At 38.9% G+C, this 17,187-nt stretch overlaps 3 protein-coding genes across 8 annotated transcripts; 2 read left to right on the top strand and 1 right to left on the bottom strand.

Annotated features, from left to right (window-relative positions):
- The first annotated feature begins 652 nt into the window (after window positions 1-652).
- On the top strand, window positions 653-3,728 carry dynlt5 (dynein light chain Tctex-type family member 5). Its single transcript, XM_040022340.1, has 5 exons — window positions 653-765; window positions 900-1,048; window positions 1,229-1,320; window positions 1,632-1,756; window positions 1,832-3,728. Exons 2-5 carry the CDS (start codon window positions 954-956, stop codon window positions 2,033-2,035), a joined length of 516 nt encoding a protein of 171 aa, XP_039878274.1. The 5' UTR covers window positions 653-765; window positions 900-953; the 3' UTR covers window positions 2,036-3,728.
- LOC120727810 (relaxin-3-like) lies at window positions 2,229-2,727 on the bottom strand. The gene is made up of 2 exons (XM_040022341.1): window positions 2,485-2,727; window positions 2,229-2,389 (listed from the first exon to the last, which is right to left on the bottom strand). Exons 1-2 carry the CDS (start codon window positions 2,667-2,669, stop codon window positions 2,260-2,262), a joined length of 315 nt encoding a protein of 104 aa, XP_039878275.1. The 5' UTR covers window positions 2,670-2,727; the 3' UTR covers window positions 2,229-2,259.
- Window positions 3,729-5,131: 1,403 nt separating the features above from the next.
- Window positions 5,132-16,922, top strand: mier1b (mesoderm induction early response 1b, transcriptional regulator). Of its 6 annotated transcripts, XM_040022330.1 has the most exons (14): window positions 5,395-5,707; window positions 5,822-5,929; window positions 6,054-6,078; window positions 7,537-7,685; window positions 9,239-9,421; window positions 10,284-10,413; window positions 10,519-10,586; window positions 10,907-10,979; window positions 11,103-11,254; window positions 11,364-11,445; window positions 11,579-11,673; window positions 11,974-12,101; window positions 12,873-13,000; window positions 15,570-16,922. In XM_040022330.1, the coding sequence occupies exons 4-14, from the start codon at window positions 7,584-7,586 to the stop codon at window positions 15,863-15,865; spliced, it is 1,437 nt and encodes a 478-aa protein (XP_039878264.1). In that variant the 5' UTR covers window positions 5,395-5,707; window positions 5,822-5,929; window positions 6,054-6,078; window positions 7,537-7,583; the 3' UTR covers window positions 15,866-16,922. The 6 variants fall into 6 exon arrangements, with proteins under 6 accessions (XP_039878261.1, XP_039878262.1, XP_039878260.1 ...); XM_040022327.1 differs by lacking the exons at window positions 5,395-5,707; window positions 5,822-5,929 and adding an exon at window positions 5,132-5,228; XM_040022328.1 differs by lacking the exons at window positions 5,395-5,707; window positions 5,822-5,929 and adding an exon at window positions 5,253-5,384 and having other exon boundaries at window positions 12,055-12,101.
- Window positions 16,923-17,187: the final 265 nt, after the last annotated feature.

Genomic DNA, 17,187 nt, shown 5'->3' with positions numbered 1-17,187 from the left:
CAAATCATTATCTTTTAATTTAATAGTTATCTTAATTTAATTATCTTTTAATATTTCTTTCATCTATTCCATATTCTTTTTAAAAATGTATTTAATACACTCTTATCCTATCTTAGAAGAGTGTTTTCCCCCACATATGTTTCTTTTAAGGATGCATTCAAGGATATCATTTTTCCACAGCAGCTATTTGCTGTAAAACACAGGTGTTGCTAATCACATAAATTAAGGATCTGTGCATAAACTGGCCAGAGCATGAATATTATATATTTTTTTATTGTGTTATATGATATTATTAGATTATTTGTAGCTCCTGTGTTTATCTTTTTCATGTCAGTATAACGTTTGTGAAAAAGGTATATTGTTGCCACCTCTGTAACTGTTATTATAATTATTGGCCTCCTTTAATAAAATGCGGGGTATCAAGCAAGAAATATTCAGAAATGGTACTTTTTACTGACATGAGCCCAAAGCGCTTTACAGGAAATAGTTTACCACAACACAACGTTAAAAAGGGAAGAAGATGGGAGATGAAAAGGGTACACAACTTTGCCTTTAACGTAAGGTAAGGTGAGCCTTAAAATTATATCTACTGTAAAATGTAATTAACTCAGCCTCTCGTTTCCAAGCTTGTCTCGGTCGTTCACCTCGCGAGACTTTAACAAGCACTTTACCGGAAACCCCTCCCACAGTTTAATGTACCGTTTCCATAACAACACCAAACCATACCAGACGACTGGTTCGGCTTAGTTCAAGGCTGGTAAACTGGTAATTTGGCTCAGTATTCTAATTTTATAATCTGTAATCGATTTTGTAATTAAAAACTCTACTTTTCAAACTCGGTCTAGTGACTCTGAACGCAAATGACACATTTATGAGCGTATTGTTTTGTACTTTGTTAGGGTCTACGTGCGACATCCAGGTCATTCAGAACCCAAAAATAAGGAGAAGTGGGGATGTCCGATAAAGAAAAACAGCAAAGGAAAGAGAAGAGGGTAGTCAAGGTGCCTTCTAACGGGAGAGGCAAAGACACAACTGGCAGGACTAAGGAGTGAGTAGACTATTAAGATAATATGGGCCAGTGTCCATCTTTTAGCTTTTTAGCTTCCTGGTAGGTTATGAATGATTTTCAAAACAGCATTCCCAGTGCAGCATGTTTGGTTGTGAAACTGCTGGTCAGTCCACATGGCATCTGTCCTGGTATTCTCTTCAGCATGATTATGTCTTTCAGCTCTATAAGCACTGTGTCATACATTGATGAACTGGGCCACCATGATGACAATGCTCGCCTTGCTCCAACAATGGAGAACACCTACCAGATGGGTGAGTTAGCCTTTTTAATTGCCTACAAAACTGGGGTTGAGTTTTAGGTTCTAGGCATCACAGAACTGACAAATAAACTGAATATATTTTGTTTTATCATTTTAAGCAGAAAAGTAAAAATTCAGCCTCACAGTGGTAAAGAGTGGCCTACTGTTTTGTGTAGGATATAAATTGAGATGGACAAAAATATGAATTTTTCTTCTGTTCACATGCATCCATCATGTTTTTACCCCACCATCAAAACTACTAGACAAATATAAAATGGGATTTTTGTTAGTAATAAATGTTTTCTGGCTTTTTTCGCACCACAGGACCTTACAAACGCTTCCCTGCCAACGCTGCCACAGACATACTTAAAGACGTCCTTACCAGTTACCTCCAAGAGGAGAAATATGAAGTAGAGTGGTCTCAAAAAATGACCAAAACATTGTGCGAGGTAAATGAAGAATAGATGCAACTCTTTCTAAACATGTTTAAATTTCTCCATTATTCAGACTGACTCTTCTTCCAGGTAATAAGAGCCCGCGTGAAGGAACTAATGATCCCCAGATACAAAATTGTCATCCTGGTCCACATCGGCCAGCTCACCGGGCAATGCATGCAGATCAGCAGCCGCTGTCTCTGGGACACGTCTAATGACACTTTCGCCTCGCACTTCTTCAAGAACAGTTCTCTGTTTGGCGTGGCGAGTGTTTACGCTGTTTACTTTGAGTGAATTCTCTCTTTCTGTGCTCTGTTTTTGTGTAGTTGTAAAGAAATTTAAAACAAATCTTAACCAAACCTCACAGTGTGCTTTTTTTTTTTTACATTTTATTTATTTTTTTTACATTTTTGCACTCAGAAATGACGTCATCCTTACAGTGTTCTGTACAACAGAGATTATGCCAAATTAGGAGTAACTGTGACAGACTGAGAACTTCCTTGAGATGTTCCTCTGCTCTAGCAGAGCATGGACAGGTCGCTTTTTTGACAACCCTGTTGGCAGCACGTTCTCATCAAGGCCGCGTTTTGGTCCCGCAATTGACGTTCCATTACTGACACATCTATCCACTTTAGGAGGTTTGCCTCTCTGTTGACTGCCAAAGAGGTAAAAATATTTGTTTACTAGAAGTCTCTAATTTAGGTTAGATGAATTTAAAAAGGAAAATAGAGGTGAGTCCATACTGACCTTCTGGGAAAGTATCCTCTTCTCCCATAAATCTTCTCCACCTGGATCCTCCGCAGTTGAACACCACTGCCCTTAGAAAAGCTCGACCGCACAGCTTCAGTGTGTTGGCGCTCTCCTGTGTCTGAACCTGCGCCGCACACAACATGCACAGCAGCACGATGACCAATGGTAGGGATCTCATGTTGATGTTTCTCAGGACACGTCCCGATCGGGTCTTATATCGCACAGCCTTCCTCAGGTGTTTCCTGAGTAAATGCATTATCTATGCATTATCATTGGTGATCATCGTGTGCTTTTTAACAGCGGATGTAAATCTGCCAATTTGGGATATGTGTGGGAATCTAAGTCACTGCAAAGATTGCTGATTGACTGCATTTTGGTAAATGTTAAAGGGAAAGAATTGCTCTTTTATGTACGAACTGCAGGGTTTTTATTGCCGTGGATTCAGCAAAGTATTTCATAATGGATCTCTTGAGATATGCGCCCTACGAGATAAAGAGGTGATTGCTCTCTGCATAGCAACGAAGAAGCACGCACGGCCACTATCACTGGCATAAATCAGTGATTCCACGGAAAGACAGTTGCTATTACCGGTACACTTGTTAAATCGAACCTATGTTCTGGGTTAGAGATGTCATTGCTTGCCCGTGTTTATATGTCAACAGTGGAGGGGTGGTGTTATAAATCGATGTTTTATAGCCTGGTTCAGTTGAAAAAGTGTAAAATTCGTTTGTTCTTTATGACATTTAAGGTTATTCATAACATCTGCTATGTTTCTCAGGGTTTTATGGGGAGTTTACACATACAGCACTCCTGTAAACTGTGACACATTCACAAATGTTTTTTTAATATTACTGTAGCGGACACAGGTATTTCTTTTTAAAATACAGGGGATTTCTTTCTATAAATATAAGTGGGTTTGTTGTTTGCATAGTAATTTCTCTTGTGTCTTCAGAGAAGAACCCACAAAAGAAAAAGTTAAACAGATTTCCCATACACCTTGTAATAATTATCTGATTTAGCAAATTAATATAACAAGACTGAATTCCAGTGGTACATATGTACTGTGTCTATATGCAGTTTGTTACTAGCAGCATTTTGCAAAAAACTGTCCCTATTTCCTTAGCTGAATCAACAGAAAATAAAAAAGATAACATACTTTGGCTGACATAAAGTTGTATTTTTCCACCAGCAAGGTGTTTACTAAAGAACTATTAAATGCAAACTTTGCATATCTCTGCATAGTGTGTTGTGTGTCCTTAAGTTTTTGTGGAAACTGGACAAGTGGAGGACAAAAGAAGAATCCGGCCTGAAAAAGTGTCTCCAGCAAATGAACAGTATCTGAAAGTCATGTCCTTAAGAAATAGGAAAAAATCCAGCAAAGACTTCACACAGGATCCTAGAGATATATCTGGCACTACAGTTGATCCACCTACTGTTCACTGAAGCCTCATCTGAAATGGTCTCAGTGGAAGGGTGGCTGCCAAGAAGCCATTCTTAAGGAAAGGAATCAAGGAGAAAGGGCTGAGGTATGCCAGATCACACAATAACTGGACTGAAAATCAGTGACTACAGGTCTGATAGAGTGATGGATTCAAATTTGAATTTTACAGTTCAAATCAATGTCAGTATATACAGAGAAAGTCAGGGGACAGGTGCAACAGTGAGTGTCACAGCCATCTGTAAAGCAGAGTGGGGGCACTGTCATGAATTGGGGCTGAAATTCAACCATTGGTGTCAAAATCGATGTAATTATGAACAAAAAAAAGTGCCATCTGATTTTGTACCAACATGCAAGAGTATATGGACACCATTTGATTCATGTTGATTCCAAACTCACTGCCAGCTCAGTAAAAGCATACCTAAATAGAAAAAAAAAACACAGTACAAAAGTTATCAGTCAGTCAGTCATGGATTGGCCTCCCAGCGTCCCAGACCTCAACATTACTGAAGCAGTGTGGGATCATCTTGACAGAGAACAGAACAAAAGGCAACCAACATCCAAAGAACAGCTTTGAATGTCCGTCAAGAAGCCTGGAGAACTATTCCTGAAGACTACTTCAATAAGTTACATTCCCTAAGAGAGTTCATGCTGTGTTGAAGAATAAAGGTGGTCATATAATTTTTTTCAGTTTATTCCAAAAGCTTTTCCACAATTTGATAATATCTCCTGCAAAACTTTAGAACTGTATCTGAGCTCTGGTGGACAGCCTAGGTCTAAACCAGTTAGAACCTCCACACCAGGACACTGGCTGCACCTTCTTTGTCACATACATCGCCATCACCTTTAGCCTCTGTGTCTGTATTCTCCCTGATAAGAACATAAAACCACTATCAGAAGAAGAAACATGTGACAGTGGAGACATTACAGAAAACATTTGAAAATAATATTTTTAATTTACATTTAAAAGCTGGCTCCATGGTATAGTGGTATTTGATGCCTATGGAAGCCTTTATGAATAAGTGAGAAGCTGAAAGTAATTTTAAATATAAAAGCTGAATATAATACAGTAAAAGGCTTTATAAATTTAAATGTTCCGAATTAAATAAAACACAATGAAAAATTTCCGTTACAAAACTAATTATTTTTGCGTTAAGCTTGCTGTTATAGGAGTACATTACTACATCACTGCTTGCGGTCACTCAGTTTTTCTATGGAGACGTAGGTGGGCGGGGCTCCACATACGGGAACTACCGCTGACCCCCGACTTGACCCTGTAGGATTGCGAACATGGCGGAGGTAAGAAAGTGAAATAAATATTCGGAAAAAATAAATTTATACTACGGGATAGTTACTTCAGTCGAATATTCACACTGTTTGTGTGTTGTAGTTTAAGTGTACGAAATTAACTGTGGGATGTTTTCGCTGCTAAATAATGAGCATTTCTCGACTCAGGCATGTTTATTAAACTTCGGGTTTAGCTAACATTAGCGACGCTAGCCCCGTTTGGAGGTAGCAGCAGCGTTAGCGATGTTACTCCGCGGTTTTCTTCGAAAATACTTAACTGTGTATGATATTTTTTATTCAGCCGTGTGGCGGATTTTTATGCTTGGAGATATTTTATGGGTTATTTTTAATCGTTATTTGTTGCCTGTTGATACCAAGCCTAACTTGGACGCGTTAGCATAAATATCTAAAGGAAAATTAACTAGCTTGGAACTTCTCTTGTAAGTTAGCGAGCTGAGAAAATTAACCTAGTAAGCACTTGGCTGTTGGCGGTAAGTTTGGGTGATTGCCGGTGATATACACGGCGCTGTACCTGTGACATTTCAATCAGCGAGTTGCTAAATAAATGTTCCCACAGGAACCGGTGACAGTATTCTTTGTTTCAGTTTGTGTTGAACTGCAGTCAGCTTTAGGACAGGGTCGGGCGCGCTTTTCCCCAGCTCCCGTTTACAGTCCTCTGTCAAAGGAACTAGAATATGTCAAGTTAATCAGCAGTGAGCTTTTTTTATGTTGTTGTTGTCCATCTAATGACGTATTGCATCTGATGCAGTTTTTTAAATAGTATTTAAAAAATAAATAAATTATATTTTAATTTGTTGCTCTTTTTCTGTTTTTCAGCCCTCCCTCGGGAATTCGAGCCCAGGTAATTTACATGCAGTTGGAGGCTTTCTGTAGTTGTTTGGTCGAAAGACACTGATTTGAAATCTTTTGTCTATCAGACACGGATTCATTTTGATTTTGACATTGATCGATATTAATCTTGTTCTGTGGTTTGTTTGTTTTAAAAAATATGATTAGTTTGAAACGGAAAATAAATGTATCAAGTTTTTAGGCTTAGGTACCCTCTATGTTTAAGACAACACTGTTTTTTCCTGTACTTATTTTGAAATGAGAAATTAATATTACAAAATACTAATTTAAAAAATAAGTCCGTACTTCTTAATCGGTACATTTTGCTATTATTAGTATTTTTTTAAGCATTGTACTCACCACACCAGCTGCCTTCATCATCTGAAAATTTCTGTGATCTTGACATCACTGTCACAGTGTTTGTATATTACGATATTAAATAACAATGTTAGACTAAATAAGATTTCTGATGTGGTATCTCATGTAATGTGGTCGTTTCAGTTCTGCACGCACACACCCTGGAGATTATCAACAATAGCACCTTCAGTAAAAGGCTGATTGCATCAATGTGCAAGTCTGAGCCCTTTTATAACAGTTACTATAAGAATGTTTAATGCATAATAGTACTAATGATTTTATTGATATGTTTGCATATTTGAACATGTTAGCTGGCAGTTTTATTTATATATTATCAACTGATTTATTTAGGAGTTAATATTTTGCTGGTTGGGATATGTGGTGTTATGATTGTGTTGAAACTTCTATGGCAGTGTAATTTTGTGTAGAGGATTAATAAAGGATCTATCTGTCTGATAAGAAATTGCAGTGCAGCCAGTGTAAAAAGTTAAAAAAAAAAAAAAAACAACCCATGAAGTTGAAGTTAAACTGTCAGCCAGCACTGTGAAAAAGGCTTCATCATCGTCCTCCATGTGTTCAGCTTCTTATATGTTAAAGACAGATCTGCTAATGTTAGCTGAAGCTCCTTTGGTGAATCAAGCACAATATAGTCTTCAGCTTTTAGATATATTTTGCCTTTGACTGGGTGTTTTCTCAGATGAGATGTGTTACTGTGGCCAGCTTTGCATTTTGCACTACAGATGTAGCAAAGAGCAGAGCAGTGGCTAAAATTAGGCACTGATTGATTTAGTGCTGTCCGTACTACAGTCCTCTGCAGTACTGAAGTAAAAAGTCCTTAGTTTAGTGCACAGTACTTCAAGTAATCCTATGTGGGTATTCAGTTTGTAAGTAGTTCAACATTTATATAATTCAGAATATAATATTTAACAAATTAAACCATAAAGTAACATTTCAGCCGCCCACACTCATACAGTATATGTGAAGATATGCAAATAAAAATACTGAGTGATTCTTTAGAGCTTTACAATTTGTTGCAATTTCCTTAAATGAAGATTAAATTCTGTCATATTTTCCTTCTAAATTTCCATTGCCTCTTTCATGCTTCCTTTCATAGGAGGTTCAGCAGGTTCCGATGACCATGATTTTGACCCATCAGCTGAAATGCTTGTCCATGACTTTGATGATGAGCGCACCCTGGAGGAGGAGGAAATGATGGAGGCATCAGATGAGACCAATGCCAATGAGATTGAAGATCTTACACGGGTTTGTGTCAGGAGATCATATTTGGTTTGGTCAGGCCCATGGGGTAAATAAAACACTAGTGTAGTTCAACATTTATTTTCACAGTCTGTAAGGGAATAATCCTGACTTTCAAATAGTGTTTGAAAACACTATTTTTTTTGGGGGGGGGGGGTAATGGATTGACCCAGCCAGAACAATAGTGTACCTCTACAGCAGGCAGTACAGAGAGAGACAGAGTTGAATGGTTTAGTTGTAAATACCACCATACTGAGTGAATGGATAACAGCTGGCTAGCTGAAGGTACACTAGTGTTAAAACATAATGTTTTCCAGTTACTTTTTTACTTTTGTTTAACTTTGTTTAATTTTGCTAACTTATTCAATGGCTCCACGGTGTAGTGGTTAACACAGCTGCCTTACACATGAAAGATCCCTAGGTTGTTTCTGGGAGGAGACACAAATCCAGGCTCAGGGAATCGTAACGTAAATGTGCTTCTGGTATTTAAGCCGGACTAATTATATCTTTATGTATTAGCCGTTTTCAGACATATTGGCATTTTTAATGGCCGACAAAACAAATATGCCTCAACCGTGTTCTGACTGTTGATGTTGTATAGTTTATCCATCAGATGCAACTTCTTGGTTGGCTGCACCTGTTTGGAACGCCATAAACATAAAAACATCTGAGCAGAGTCAGGCAGAGCAATAAAGAGTAATCCACACCTCTAACAGTAAAACAAGCTTATTTTTAAGCTGTGTTGTCTTCTAAGGACTAATAAATACATATAACTTGGTTAGGGAAATCTACCTGTTTCGTATTTCTGAAAGAAAAAAAAATCAGCTGCTATATTAGATTTTTTTTTTTTAAATCCTAAAATAACATCTTGCATTGGGTTGGTTTCTACCTAATCCTGGTCCCAAGCCTGGATAAATGGGAAGCTTGTTTCCAGAAGGGCATATGCCATTAGCCAAATCAAACATCCACCAGTGTGACTCAATGGGAAATAGGAGCAGACCACAAAATTTCACTTTCCATTTAAGTTAATTCATGGTGGAATAATTAAACAACAACCGTGTGGTAATGGTTGTAGGAAGAGTTGCACTCTAAGCTCCATTTTGCACTACTTTGTATTTTGGTCAGTAGATGCCACAGTCTGTGGAACCTCACCTGCACTGACTGACTACACAGAATAGATAATGAATAACTGGGTAGTGGGAAATGCAGCACGGGTCCCCAATAATTTGATTATTTTTCATTTCTAGTTGAAGAAATTGTAACTGTTGTTATTCCATGTTTTTCACAGCATAGCTCGCTCAGGGCTGAAATGTTTATTCTGTATAATTGAACTTCAATTTCTGTTTATGTCTCACTGTGTAAGTATGTAGACATTTTAAGACAAGTTCATGCAGCAATGATTTTCATTGTATTGGTTTGCCCTCTTGTGGCTGAACATGATATTGGAACAGTTTGAACCTTTAAAGTCTATTTTGTTCAGTTTTTTCAAAGAAAAATCAAACTTTAAATGTATTTAAATGTAACACCCAAGCATCAGTAAACCAATCTGCTTTTAATAGGAGGGAGAGATGCCTATTGATGAGCTGCTGAGTCTGTATGGTTATGGGGGCGGCAGATCACCAGCAGATGAGGATGAGGAGGAAGAGGAAGAACCAGAAGAAGAGGAGGATGATGAGGAAGAGGATGAGGAACTTGACAATGATGAAAGCAGCAGAAGCACAGGCGAGCTGAAAAGAAATGAGGTATGTTTCGGAGGGCTTGTGTGTCATTCCCCTCTGTGCCTACAACTGTATGTACATCTTGTGAGTCTTCCCTCTGAACAGAATGTTAAAGGTCTATCCTTTAAGCTTGGGTCCTCTACCAGAGGCCTGGGGGCACAAGAGTCCTGCGTAGTATCTTAGCTGCCGGCGTGGACACCTAAGTTTGGGAATAACATGAGAATGAGGCAACATAAGATTTTTAAATTCATACCATAAGTGCATCTACGAAAAATCTCAGTTGAATTAGAATCCTGGTGACCTCAAGGTCAAGATCAGAAGTAAACCTTTCTGAAACTTACGTACAGATTTATACCATAGGTGCTGGAGGCTGAGGAATGGCACTGGGGGCTGCTGGTAAATTTTTTTTTACCTCACAGAGTGTGGCTAGCAATACTATAATGGAAGGCTCCTTTGCCACCAGGCAGCATAGCCATCAGTCTTCGATGATGCTTCATTGGGCCAATAGAATTTACTGTGAAGCAAATCGCCCAACTCTGGTGGGCAGTATTGCTTTGTGATGGGGGCGTTGTTGCCACTCTCTTTCTCTATACTATTGAGTAAGTGAGGACTAAGGGTGTGGTCTGTGTAAAAGAAGGGATAAAAACAATATAATGAGACATTCATGCAAATCAGCCATTATCTTTCACTTACGTGATATTGTCAGGTAAAGTTGTGGTTATAAAATCACACAAACATGCGGGGGCTTTGAGTTCTGTTAGAGAAAGAAGCACCCACACAGAGCTACACATGCATGCTGGATTTTTGTCAAGAGTGGCAGATGATTTTTGAAATTGTTTAAACTTTTCTAACTTTTTGTGATTTGCTTTGTTTGTTTGTTTTTCAGAGTGAGGATGTGAAGAACTCATTGGAACAGGCAGGTGAGACCCAGGCAGCCTCAGAGGGTCGCACGCGCTCAGTCAGGTCACTCGGCACAGCAGAACTTATTCGCCCTCAGAAACTCAAGTACTTTGAAAGTATGTGTTGTACTGCTAATACATTTTTCTTATCTTCCTTCTTTTTACTTGTGTTGTTTTATATTTGTAAACAGCTGGATAAGTAAATATCACATTATGTCTCAGGCAATAATGATGCCGAGGAGGAGTCAGATGAAGATGAAGATTATGTTCCGTCTGAAGACTGGAAAAAGGTAAAGCAAAAAAGACATGTGCACCATCAGACGAAGCTGAATTCATTTGGCCGTCTCTGTGATGAGCTGCTGACTTACAATGTCACCACTGCAGAATTAATACTGAATACTATATGTTATTTATGTATCTATTTTAACTGTAAAAAAAACAGCGATTTAGGCTATGTGAATTGATAAATTTTATATGTATGTGTAAACATTTAATAAAATAAATACAAATATTTGCCATAAAAGAAATCCAGATCTTTTTTTGTGCTCTTAGTACACTTCTGAAATAATCGTGGGGCTACACTCAGTGTGAATGATGTTTTTCCCAATAGGAGATTATGGTGGGTTCCATGTATCAGGCAGAAACTCCTGTGGGTCTGTGCAAATACAAAGACAATGAGAAAGGTAAGTTGGGTTTTTGTGTATTTACACCATAACCTTTCTCAGCCTTCCTGGATCCAGATAAACCGAGGAGGCTTAAAAATGTTGATGTCTTGCCCTTCGTTTCATTTGAACCTGTACTTTCAGTTTACGAAAACGATGACCAGCTGTTGTGGAACCCCGAGTGTCTTCCTGAAGGCAAAGTTGTGGAGTTCTTGACAGAGGCTTCCAGGCGGACGGGAGAGGAGAAAGGAGTGGATGCAATCCCAGAGGGATCCCATATCAAAGATAATGAACAGGTGACAACAGCTCTTCTGTAGCTTGAATCAAATCACACAAAGCAGATCACGTGCTGTTATGTATAACTGTCGTCTAATCTAAACCTGCTTGTCTGTATCCTGCTGGTAGGCATTGTATGAACTGGTGAAATGTGACTTTGACACAGAGGAAGCTTTAAGAAGACTTAGATTTAATGTAAAAGCAGCCAGAGGTAAGCAACCTATTACTCACAGATGTTCTTCACATTTTGTTCTTGTCTGTGTAGCCCTCTGCATTTTGAATTTTCTCCTAAAAAAACAGTTGAATTCAAATGAAACATTAACACTTATGACTCTCTGTAACAGAGGAGCTCTCTGTCTGGACTGAAGAAGAATGTAGAAATTTTGAACAAGGACTGAAAGCTTATGGGAAAGACTTTCATTTAATACAGGCCAACAAGGTGAGAGAAAAACACATTAGTTAGAGATTTCTGATTCTAACATGGCGCTAACATGAGATGTTTACTGTCAGGTGGTTTTCTGGATACTTAGGGTTGGAATCTGCTTCATTTGAACCTTTTTGCTTTTTGAGACCAGTAAAATTGATTTGTTAAGATTTTAAAATGTCTGCAAATCATTTGACTTTTGTCCAGTTGCTAAGCTCTTATTTGATTTGTCTCTTACTTGAATCTGTCCTGAAACTGTGTCTTCAGGTGATGGTAATAATGGTCATTTCATGTCTGCTGAATTAAATCTTTCAGGTGAGAACTAGGTCTGTAGGAGAATGTGTGGCCTTTTATTACATGTGGAAGAAGTCTGAGCGTTATGATTTCTTTGCACAGCAAACCAGACTTGGGAAAAGGAAATACAACCTTCACCCCGGTGTCACGTAAGTTAACTTTTAAAAAAGTGTATGCAATTTTGAAGAACATTGCTCATAGGAAATTAGTAATGGAAGAATGTGCAACCTCCACCGACTGTGAGGTTGCTTATGTAAAAATCTTCTTTTTTAAGTATTAAGAGCTTTGCAAATGCTTGGTTAAAGCCCCTTTGGCACCAGTGATGGCCACATTATTATAAAATAGTATGCTGAGGCAGCGTACCTGAAACTGGTTGTTGATCTTCTGTTGTGCCTTGTCTGCTGCTTCCTTCTGTTCCTTAGTGGTCATCAGTTGTTCTCATTTTCTAGCTTGAACATCTCTCTGAGTTGTCTCTTCTTTACGATTAGTTCAGTGGACTGGCAGGTGCTCTTCATTTGATCTTATTTTTGAGCCAGTTTGTGAAAATCTATATGGGATTTTGTGGGAACTGTCTTTTTCTCTTTGAAGAAGCTCATCCCTTTGTTTGAGCTCTTCTTGGAGCCTGCTGACAGTCATCTTCATCTTCAAGCAGCTGCTCCAGCAGAGATTTGTCTCTTTATTTTCTTGATTGTAGAAAAAAAGAGAATTTATTTAATTTTTGTGGCTCTGTCTTTAAGGATTGTGAAAGAATCAAACACGGTTTATAGAAGCCATCGCATAAGTGAAGCTATAGATTTAATGTCGTAGAAACCACCCACAGTCACTGTCAGACTGGGGAGGGACACCTGACCACAGACTGCTAAACCATATGAACAGTTTAGGTTGTGTAACAGACTGTGTGCATTGCTTTCTGTCATCAGTGACTATATGGACAGATTACTGGATGAGACGGAGAGTGCGACATCCAGCAGGGCAGCATCGCCTCCTCCCACCACCTCCAACAGCAGCGCCAGCCACTCGGAGAGAGAAGACAGCAGCAGTCAGAATGGTGAGCTGATACACATGAGTGCACCACGTTTATCCTAAAATATAACCAGCCTTTCATTTAATGAGAGTTTTGGGTAAATGACAAGAATTTAAGACAAACTATGATCCTGTGCTTGAAAACTGACTCAAAGTTACTCTAATCATCACTTAAATATTCAATACAGTCATTCATATGCAGTGATGGGAATAACGGAGACTAACGGCGTTACTTTTTCAGTAACGAGTAATCTAACTAATTACTATTCCTATCGTTACAACGTGCTACAGTTACTAACAAGAAAATGCGGTCCATTACTATTTTTCAACAAACAGACGGTTGAAGCTGTGTTCAGCTTACCGCATCTTCTATCAGTTGCATGCAAGTAGCTGACTACATAAGTAGTCTGGACGCTACAGCTTTAAGCAGCTGCGCGCTCCCGCCGACGGTAATCACGATCACTGTCTAGCACAACACCTGGAGCTGAGGGGGCAAAACAATCGCATGAGTGCTGCTGTTTGACTGAGGAAGAATAAAGGAGTCGTGGTAAGCCAATCACATGACCACTTAAAGACAAAGCAACAAGGTGATATATACCAGTTTATAATTGCGTTGATAGGCCACGTAAAACCAGAGTCATAATAAACAATATATACGCGGCGTTTTTTTTCCTCAATAGTTTCGTCACGTTTACTGTCTAAGGACAGCGCAGCGAGCACGCTCCGCTTATGAGCAAAAAATTAAAAAAAAAACAAAAAAAACGGGAAGTTTTAGGAGTGACGGCGAGAGAAAAAGAGAGAGAGAGAGAGTTTTGAGATGTGAGAGATTTGTGACGTTTAGCGTGTTTTGGGTGTGTAGTTAATGTGTTGTCTCGTGTAGTTAGTGTATAGTGTTGTGGATAGTTTTGTGTTGTGTGTCAGAACAATGTGGCGACTGCTGTCTTCAGGTAGAAAAAGGAGTGATACACCTGCTGCTGTCAGACCTGCAGGTATCAGGCTGTGATGTTCTCCTTTATAGTGGACAGAAATTAGTGTTTGGAGTGGCACAAATGGTAATTTGTGTGGCATCTTATTGAATGCAGAACTGCTGATTGTTCTGTAAATAGTTTGAAATGGTTATTTAAAAAAGCACGATAAAAGGTAAATGGATGCAAATAACTTTGTTTTTTGCAAAACTTGTGCATAGGATTTTAAAATTGACAATTTATATTTGCATTTAAAATTATGAAATATGATTCATTAAACATGTTTGTGGTTGTTACAGTAAACTTTTTCTACTCTGATTTTATGTTTTTTGTGCTGAAAAGAATGATACCAAACAAGGCAAAGTTTTTAAAGGTAAAATGTGGAGGGAAAATCAAAAGTAGTTAAAAATGGCCAATTATACCCTGGACCCCAGAGGGTTAAACGTTTTTTTATTTTTTTTATTTTTTATTTTTAAAGTAACGCAGTAGTTACTTTGCAAGTAATTAATTACTTTTAGAATATTGTAACTCAGTTACTAACTCAGTTACTTTTTTGAAGAAGTAACTATAATTAATTACTTTTTCAAAGTAACTTGCCCAACACTGTTCATATGTAGTTTACATAGACCACTTTTGTCCCCCTCACCCCTGTATTCTGCTGCATGGTTGGGTGCAGCAATCATCAAGGACAGAAAGAATGTTTTTTAAATCACTTTCCTGTTGTTTCAGATAGAGACCAGGAAAAAAAAAAAAAAACAATTAACGGATACAGACATCAGATAAATAGTTTGACAGTAAAACAATTATAAGCTACTTGAATTTTAAAATCACCAGTCATTTCAAACAATATGACCATTTAAAATTTTTAGATTTGTAATTTCAGTTTTTGCTAGTTTCTTTCTTATCTCCTTCATCTGTCTCCTCCACTTCCACTCTCGCCTCACCGTCTCCATCTCATCCTCTTCCTCCTAAACTGAAGTTAGGGTTCTAAAAGAAGTAATCCTACATGAATTAGTTATCGTCAGCAGATCAGCCACATAACCCTCCCGTCTCCGGACAGCTGACAAGAGATGGCTAAACAGCAACATAACGTTCAGCTAATATTAGACTTCACCGGCCTAAAACTCTTTAAGTACTTATAAACAGCTTGATTACCATCTCACATCACAAGAGTTTATTTGCTAAGTGTGAGTCTGCCCACTTTGGATCCACTTCAAAAAAGTGTCAGAAACACCTGTGAATGGCAGCAAACTGGAGCTTTTCCAGTGGCAGTCTCCCACTGAAAACACTACATCCAGATTTACCTACCTGGATGATTGAGAATTCATCAAGACGTTCCTCTGAGTATATACACTTGTTTGTTTACTCATAGATGCCATGGTTTATCGCATCTACATAATGTTTAGTAGGTTTTTCACTATGTTTCAGGATTATTACATGTCCAAAATGGCTGACAAGTAATGTGCCGTGATCACATCTGTAAATACTCTGCATGAAGGTTGCACTTCCTGTAAATGGTGGAATCTCAGGAACCTGATCGAAAACATCCGACAACACCTGAATGGCTTTTTTTTTTTTTCTTAAACTTGTTAAATATGTCTAACCCCGTGTTTCGTCTTTCTTCGTTAGGTGTTGCAAGCCACACGGTGGATGGTGCTCAGTTTCCGCCAGCAAACCAAGTCAAATCTGAGGGCGTTCAGTCCAACGGTCCGTCCCATCCGCCGGAAGCTCCGCCTCCAGCTTCAGACAACAACTCCAACGGCTGCAGCCAGCCCACTGCACCCACCCTCGACAGAAATGGCTCCCTGGAGCCTCTGCTAGACCACAGGGACACAGCACCCGACAGGCCGGCCAAGAGGTGCAGGACGGAGGCAGAGCCCGTGTGCCAAAGCGAAGTGGAACCATCCAGAACGCAGGAGAATTGATGGCTTCACAGCTGAGCAGCGTTGACTAACAGACACTGACTTGGGGGTGAAAAATGTTTGTACTTCTCCAGTGATGGGTAGATTTAGTGGGGCAGAGGATGAGCAAAATGAACCCTACTGACCCATGAGCATAGCATCTCCTGACAGAGAGAGACAGACTGGCTTTGAGGTCAAAGGTCACTGAAAATCACATCTTGAAGAACAGCCAACCGAGGTCCTCCAGGAGGGGTGGCAGTTACTCCCCCACCCGACATCCTTCCATCCCATCAACCCCCCCAAGCTCATCCCAAAGTATCATAGCTAGATAACGTCCATCAAAACATCCCCAGCCTCCCTTTTTGGAGCCTGACAAAATTTTGCCAAGAATTCCCTTTTTCTATTTGTTCTTAAAGATAATAAATCACCTTCGATATTTTTTTACACAAGATATTTATATTTTTTAACAAAAGTAAATAAATCCTAGTCTAATGATGGGTGATTGCCATTGAAGCCATTTGCTTGCTGTTATAAGGATTTGATGAAACAGGACATGTCTAAGTGATTACATGCTTACGCTAGAATAAAGATGCTTAGTAAAAACAAGAGGAATAGGCTGGTGCTGTAGCTAGTTCTCACTTTAGTTGCACTTTGATTGTACGTTTCCCGTCTCTAACAATGAGATGTGGCGTCAGAACCCAGCAGAAGTCCATGTTCACTCCTTCACTTCTTTCTCTGGCTGTTTGTTTCAGATAAATAAACCAGAGGGTGACTCCTCCTGCAGGTTTGTTTGTGTAAAGCAGCTGACATCAGTGATGTCCTGTATTATAAGTCACCATGTAGAAGATCTCTGTATTTTTGAATTTTCATAGTCGGTGCATTGCTCAACACTTTGTTTTTACTAGTCAGAATGTGATTTTTCATGTAAAGTTTGTATAGATTTCTTACCTCGAGCGGTTTTATAACTGTCTGTTTGTCTGTATTTTCTGGTCTTCCTTGTAGGCTGTGCTTTTTGTTGGAAAACTGTTCCTACTTTTGTTTCTCCAAAACGGTTATAATAATAAAAAAAACAAAGTAGCCATTCCTCTTTCCCTCTGTTTGGCAGTGCTTCCCTTTTCTGTGTGATGTTGATTCAGAGAGTTCGTTGCAAAAAAAGCTCCTTCTTGTGTGCAGCTTTGAATATGCAGAGATTCTTTTTAAAACCAGAGCTTAGTTTCTGTCATTCCTCAGTAATTGGCTTCCACACAGCAGATTTCCAGGAGTAAAAGTGACCTGGCTGATGTGAAGGTGTCACCTGAAAGAACCTAATGTTTTGGTACAGTAGCTGTTCAGCGTAACGATTAAAT

This window comes from Simochromis diagramma, unplaced genomic scaffold (genome assembly GCF_900408965.1).
Source record: "Simochromis diagramma unplaced genomic scaffold, fSimDia1.1 OVJJ01000205.1, whole genome shotgun sequence".
In the NCBI taxonomy this organism is placed as follows: domain Eukaryota; kingdom Metazoa; phylum Chordata; class Actinopteri; order Cichliformes; family Cichlidae; genus Simochromis; species Simochromis diagramma.
This window is presented reverse-complemented; position numbering and strand designations above follow the sequence as displayed.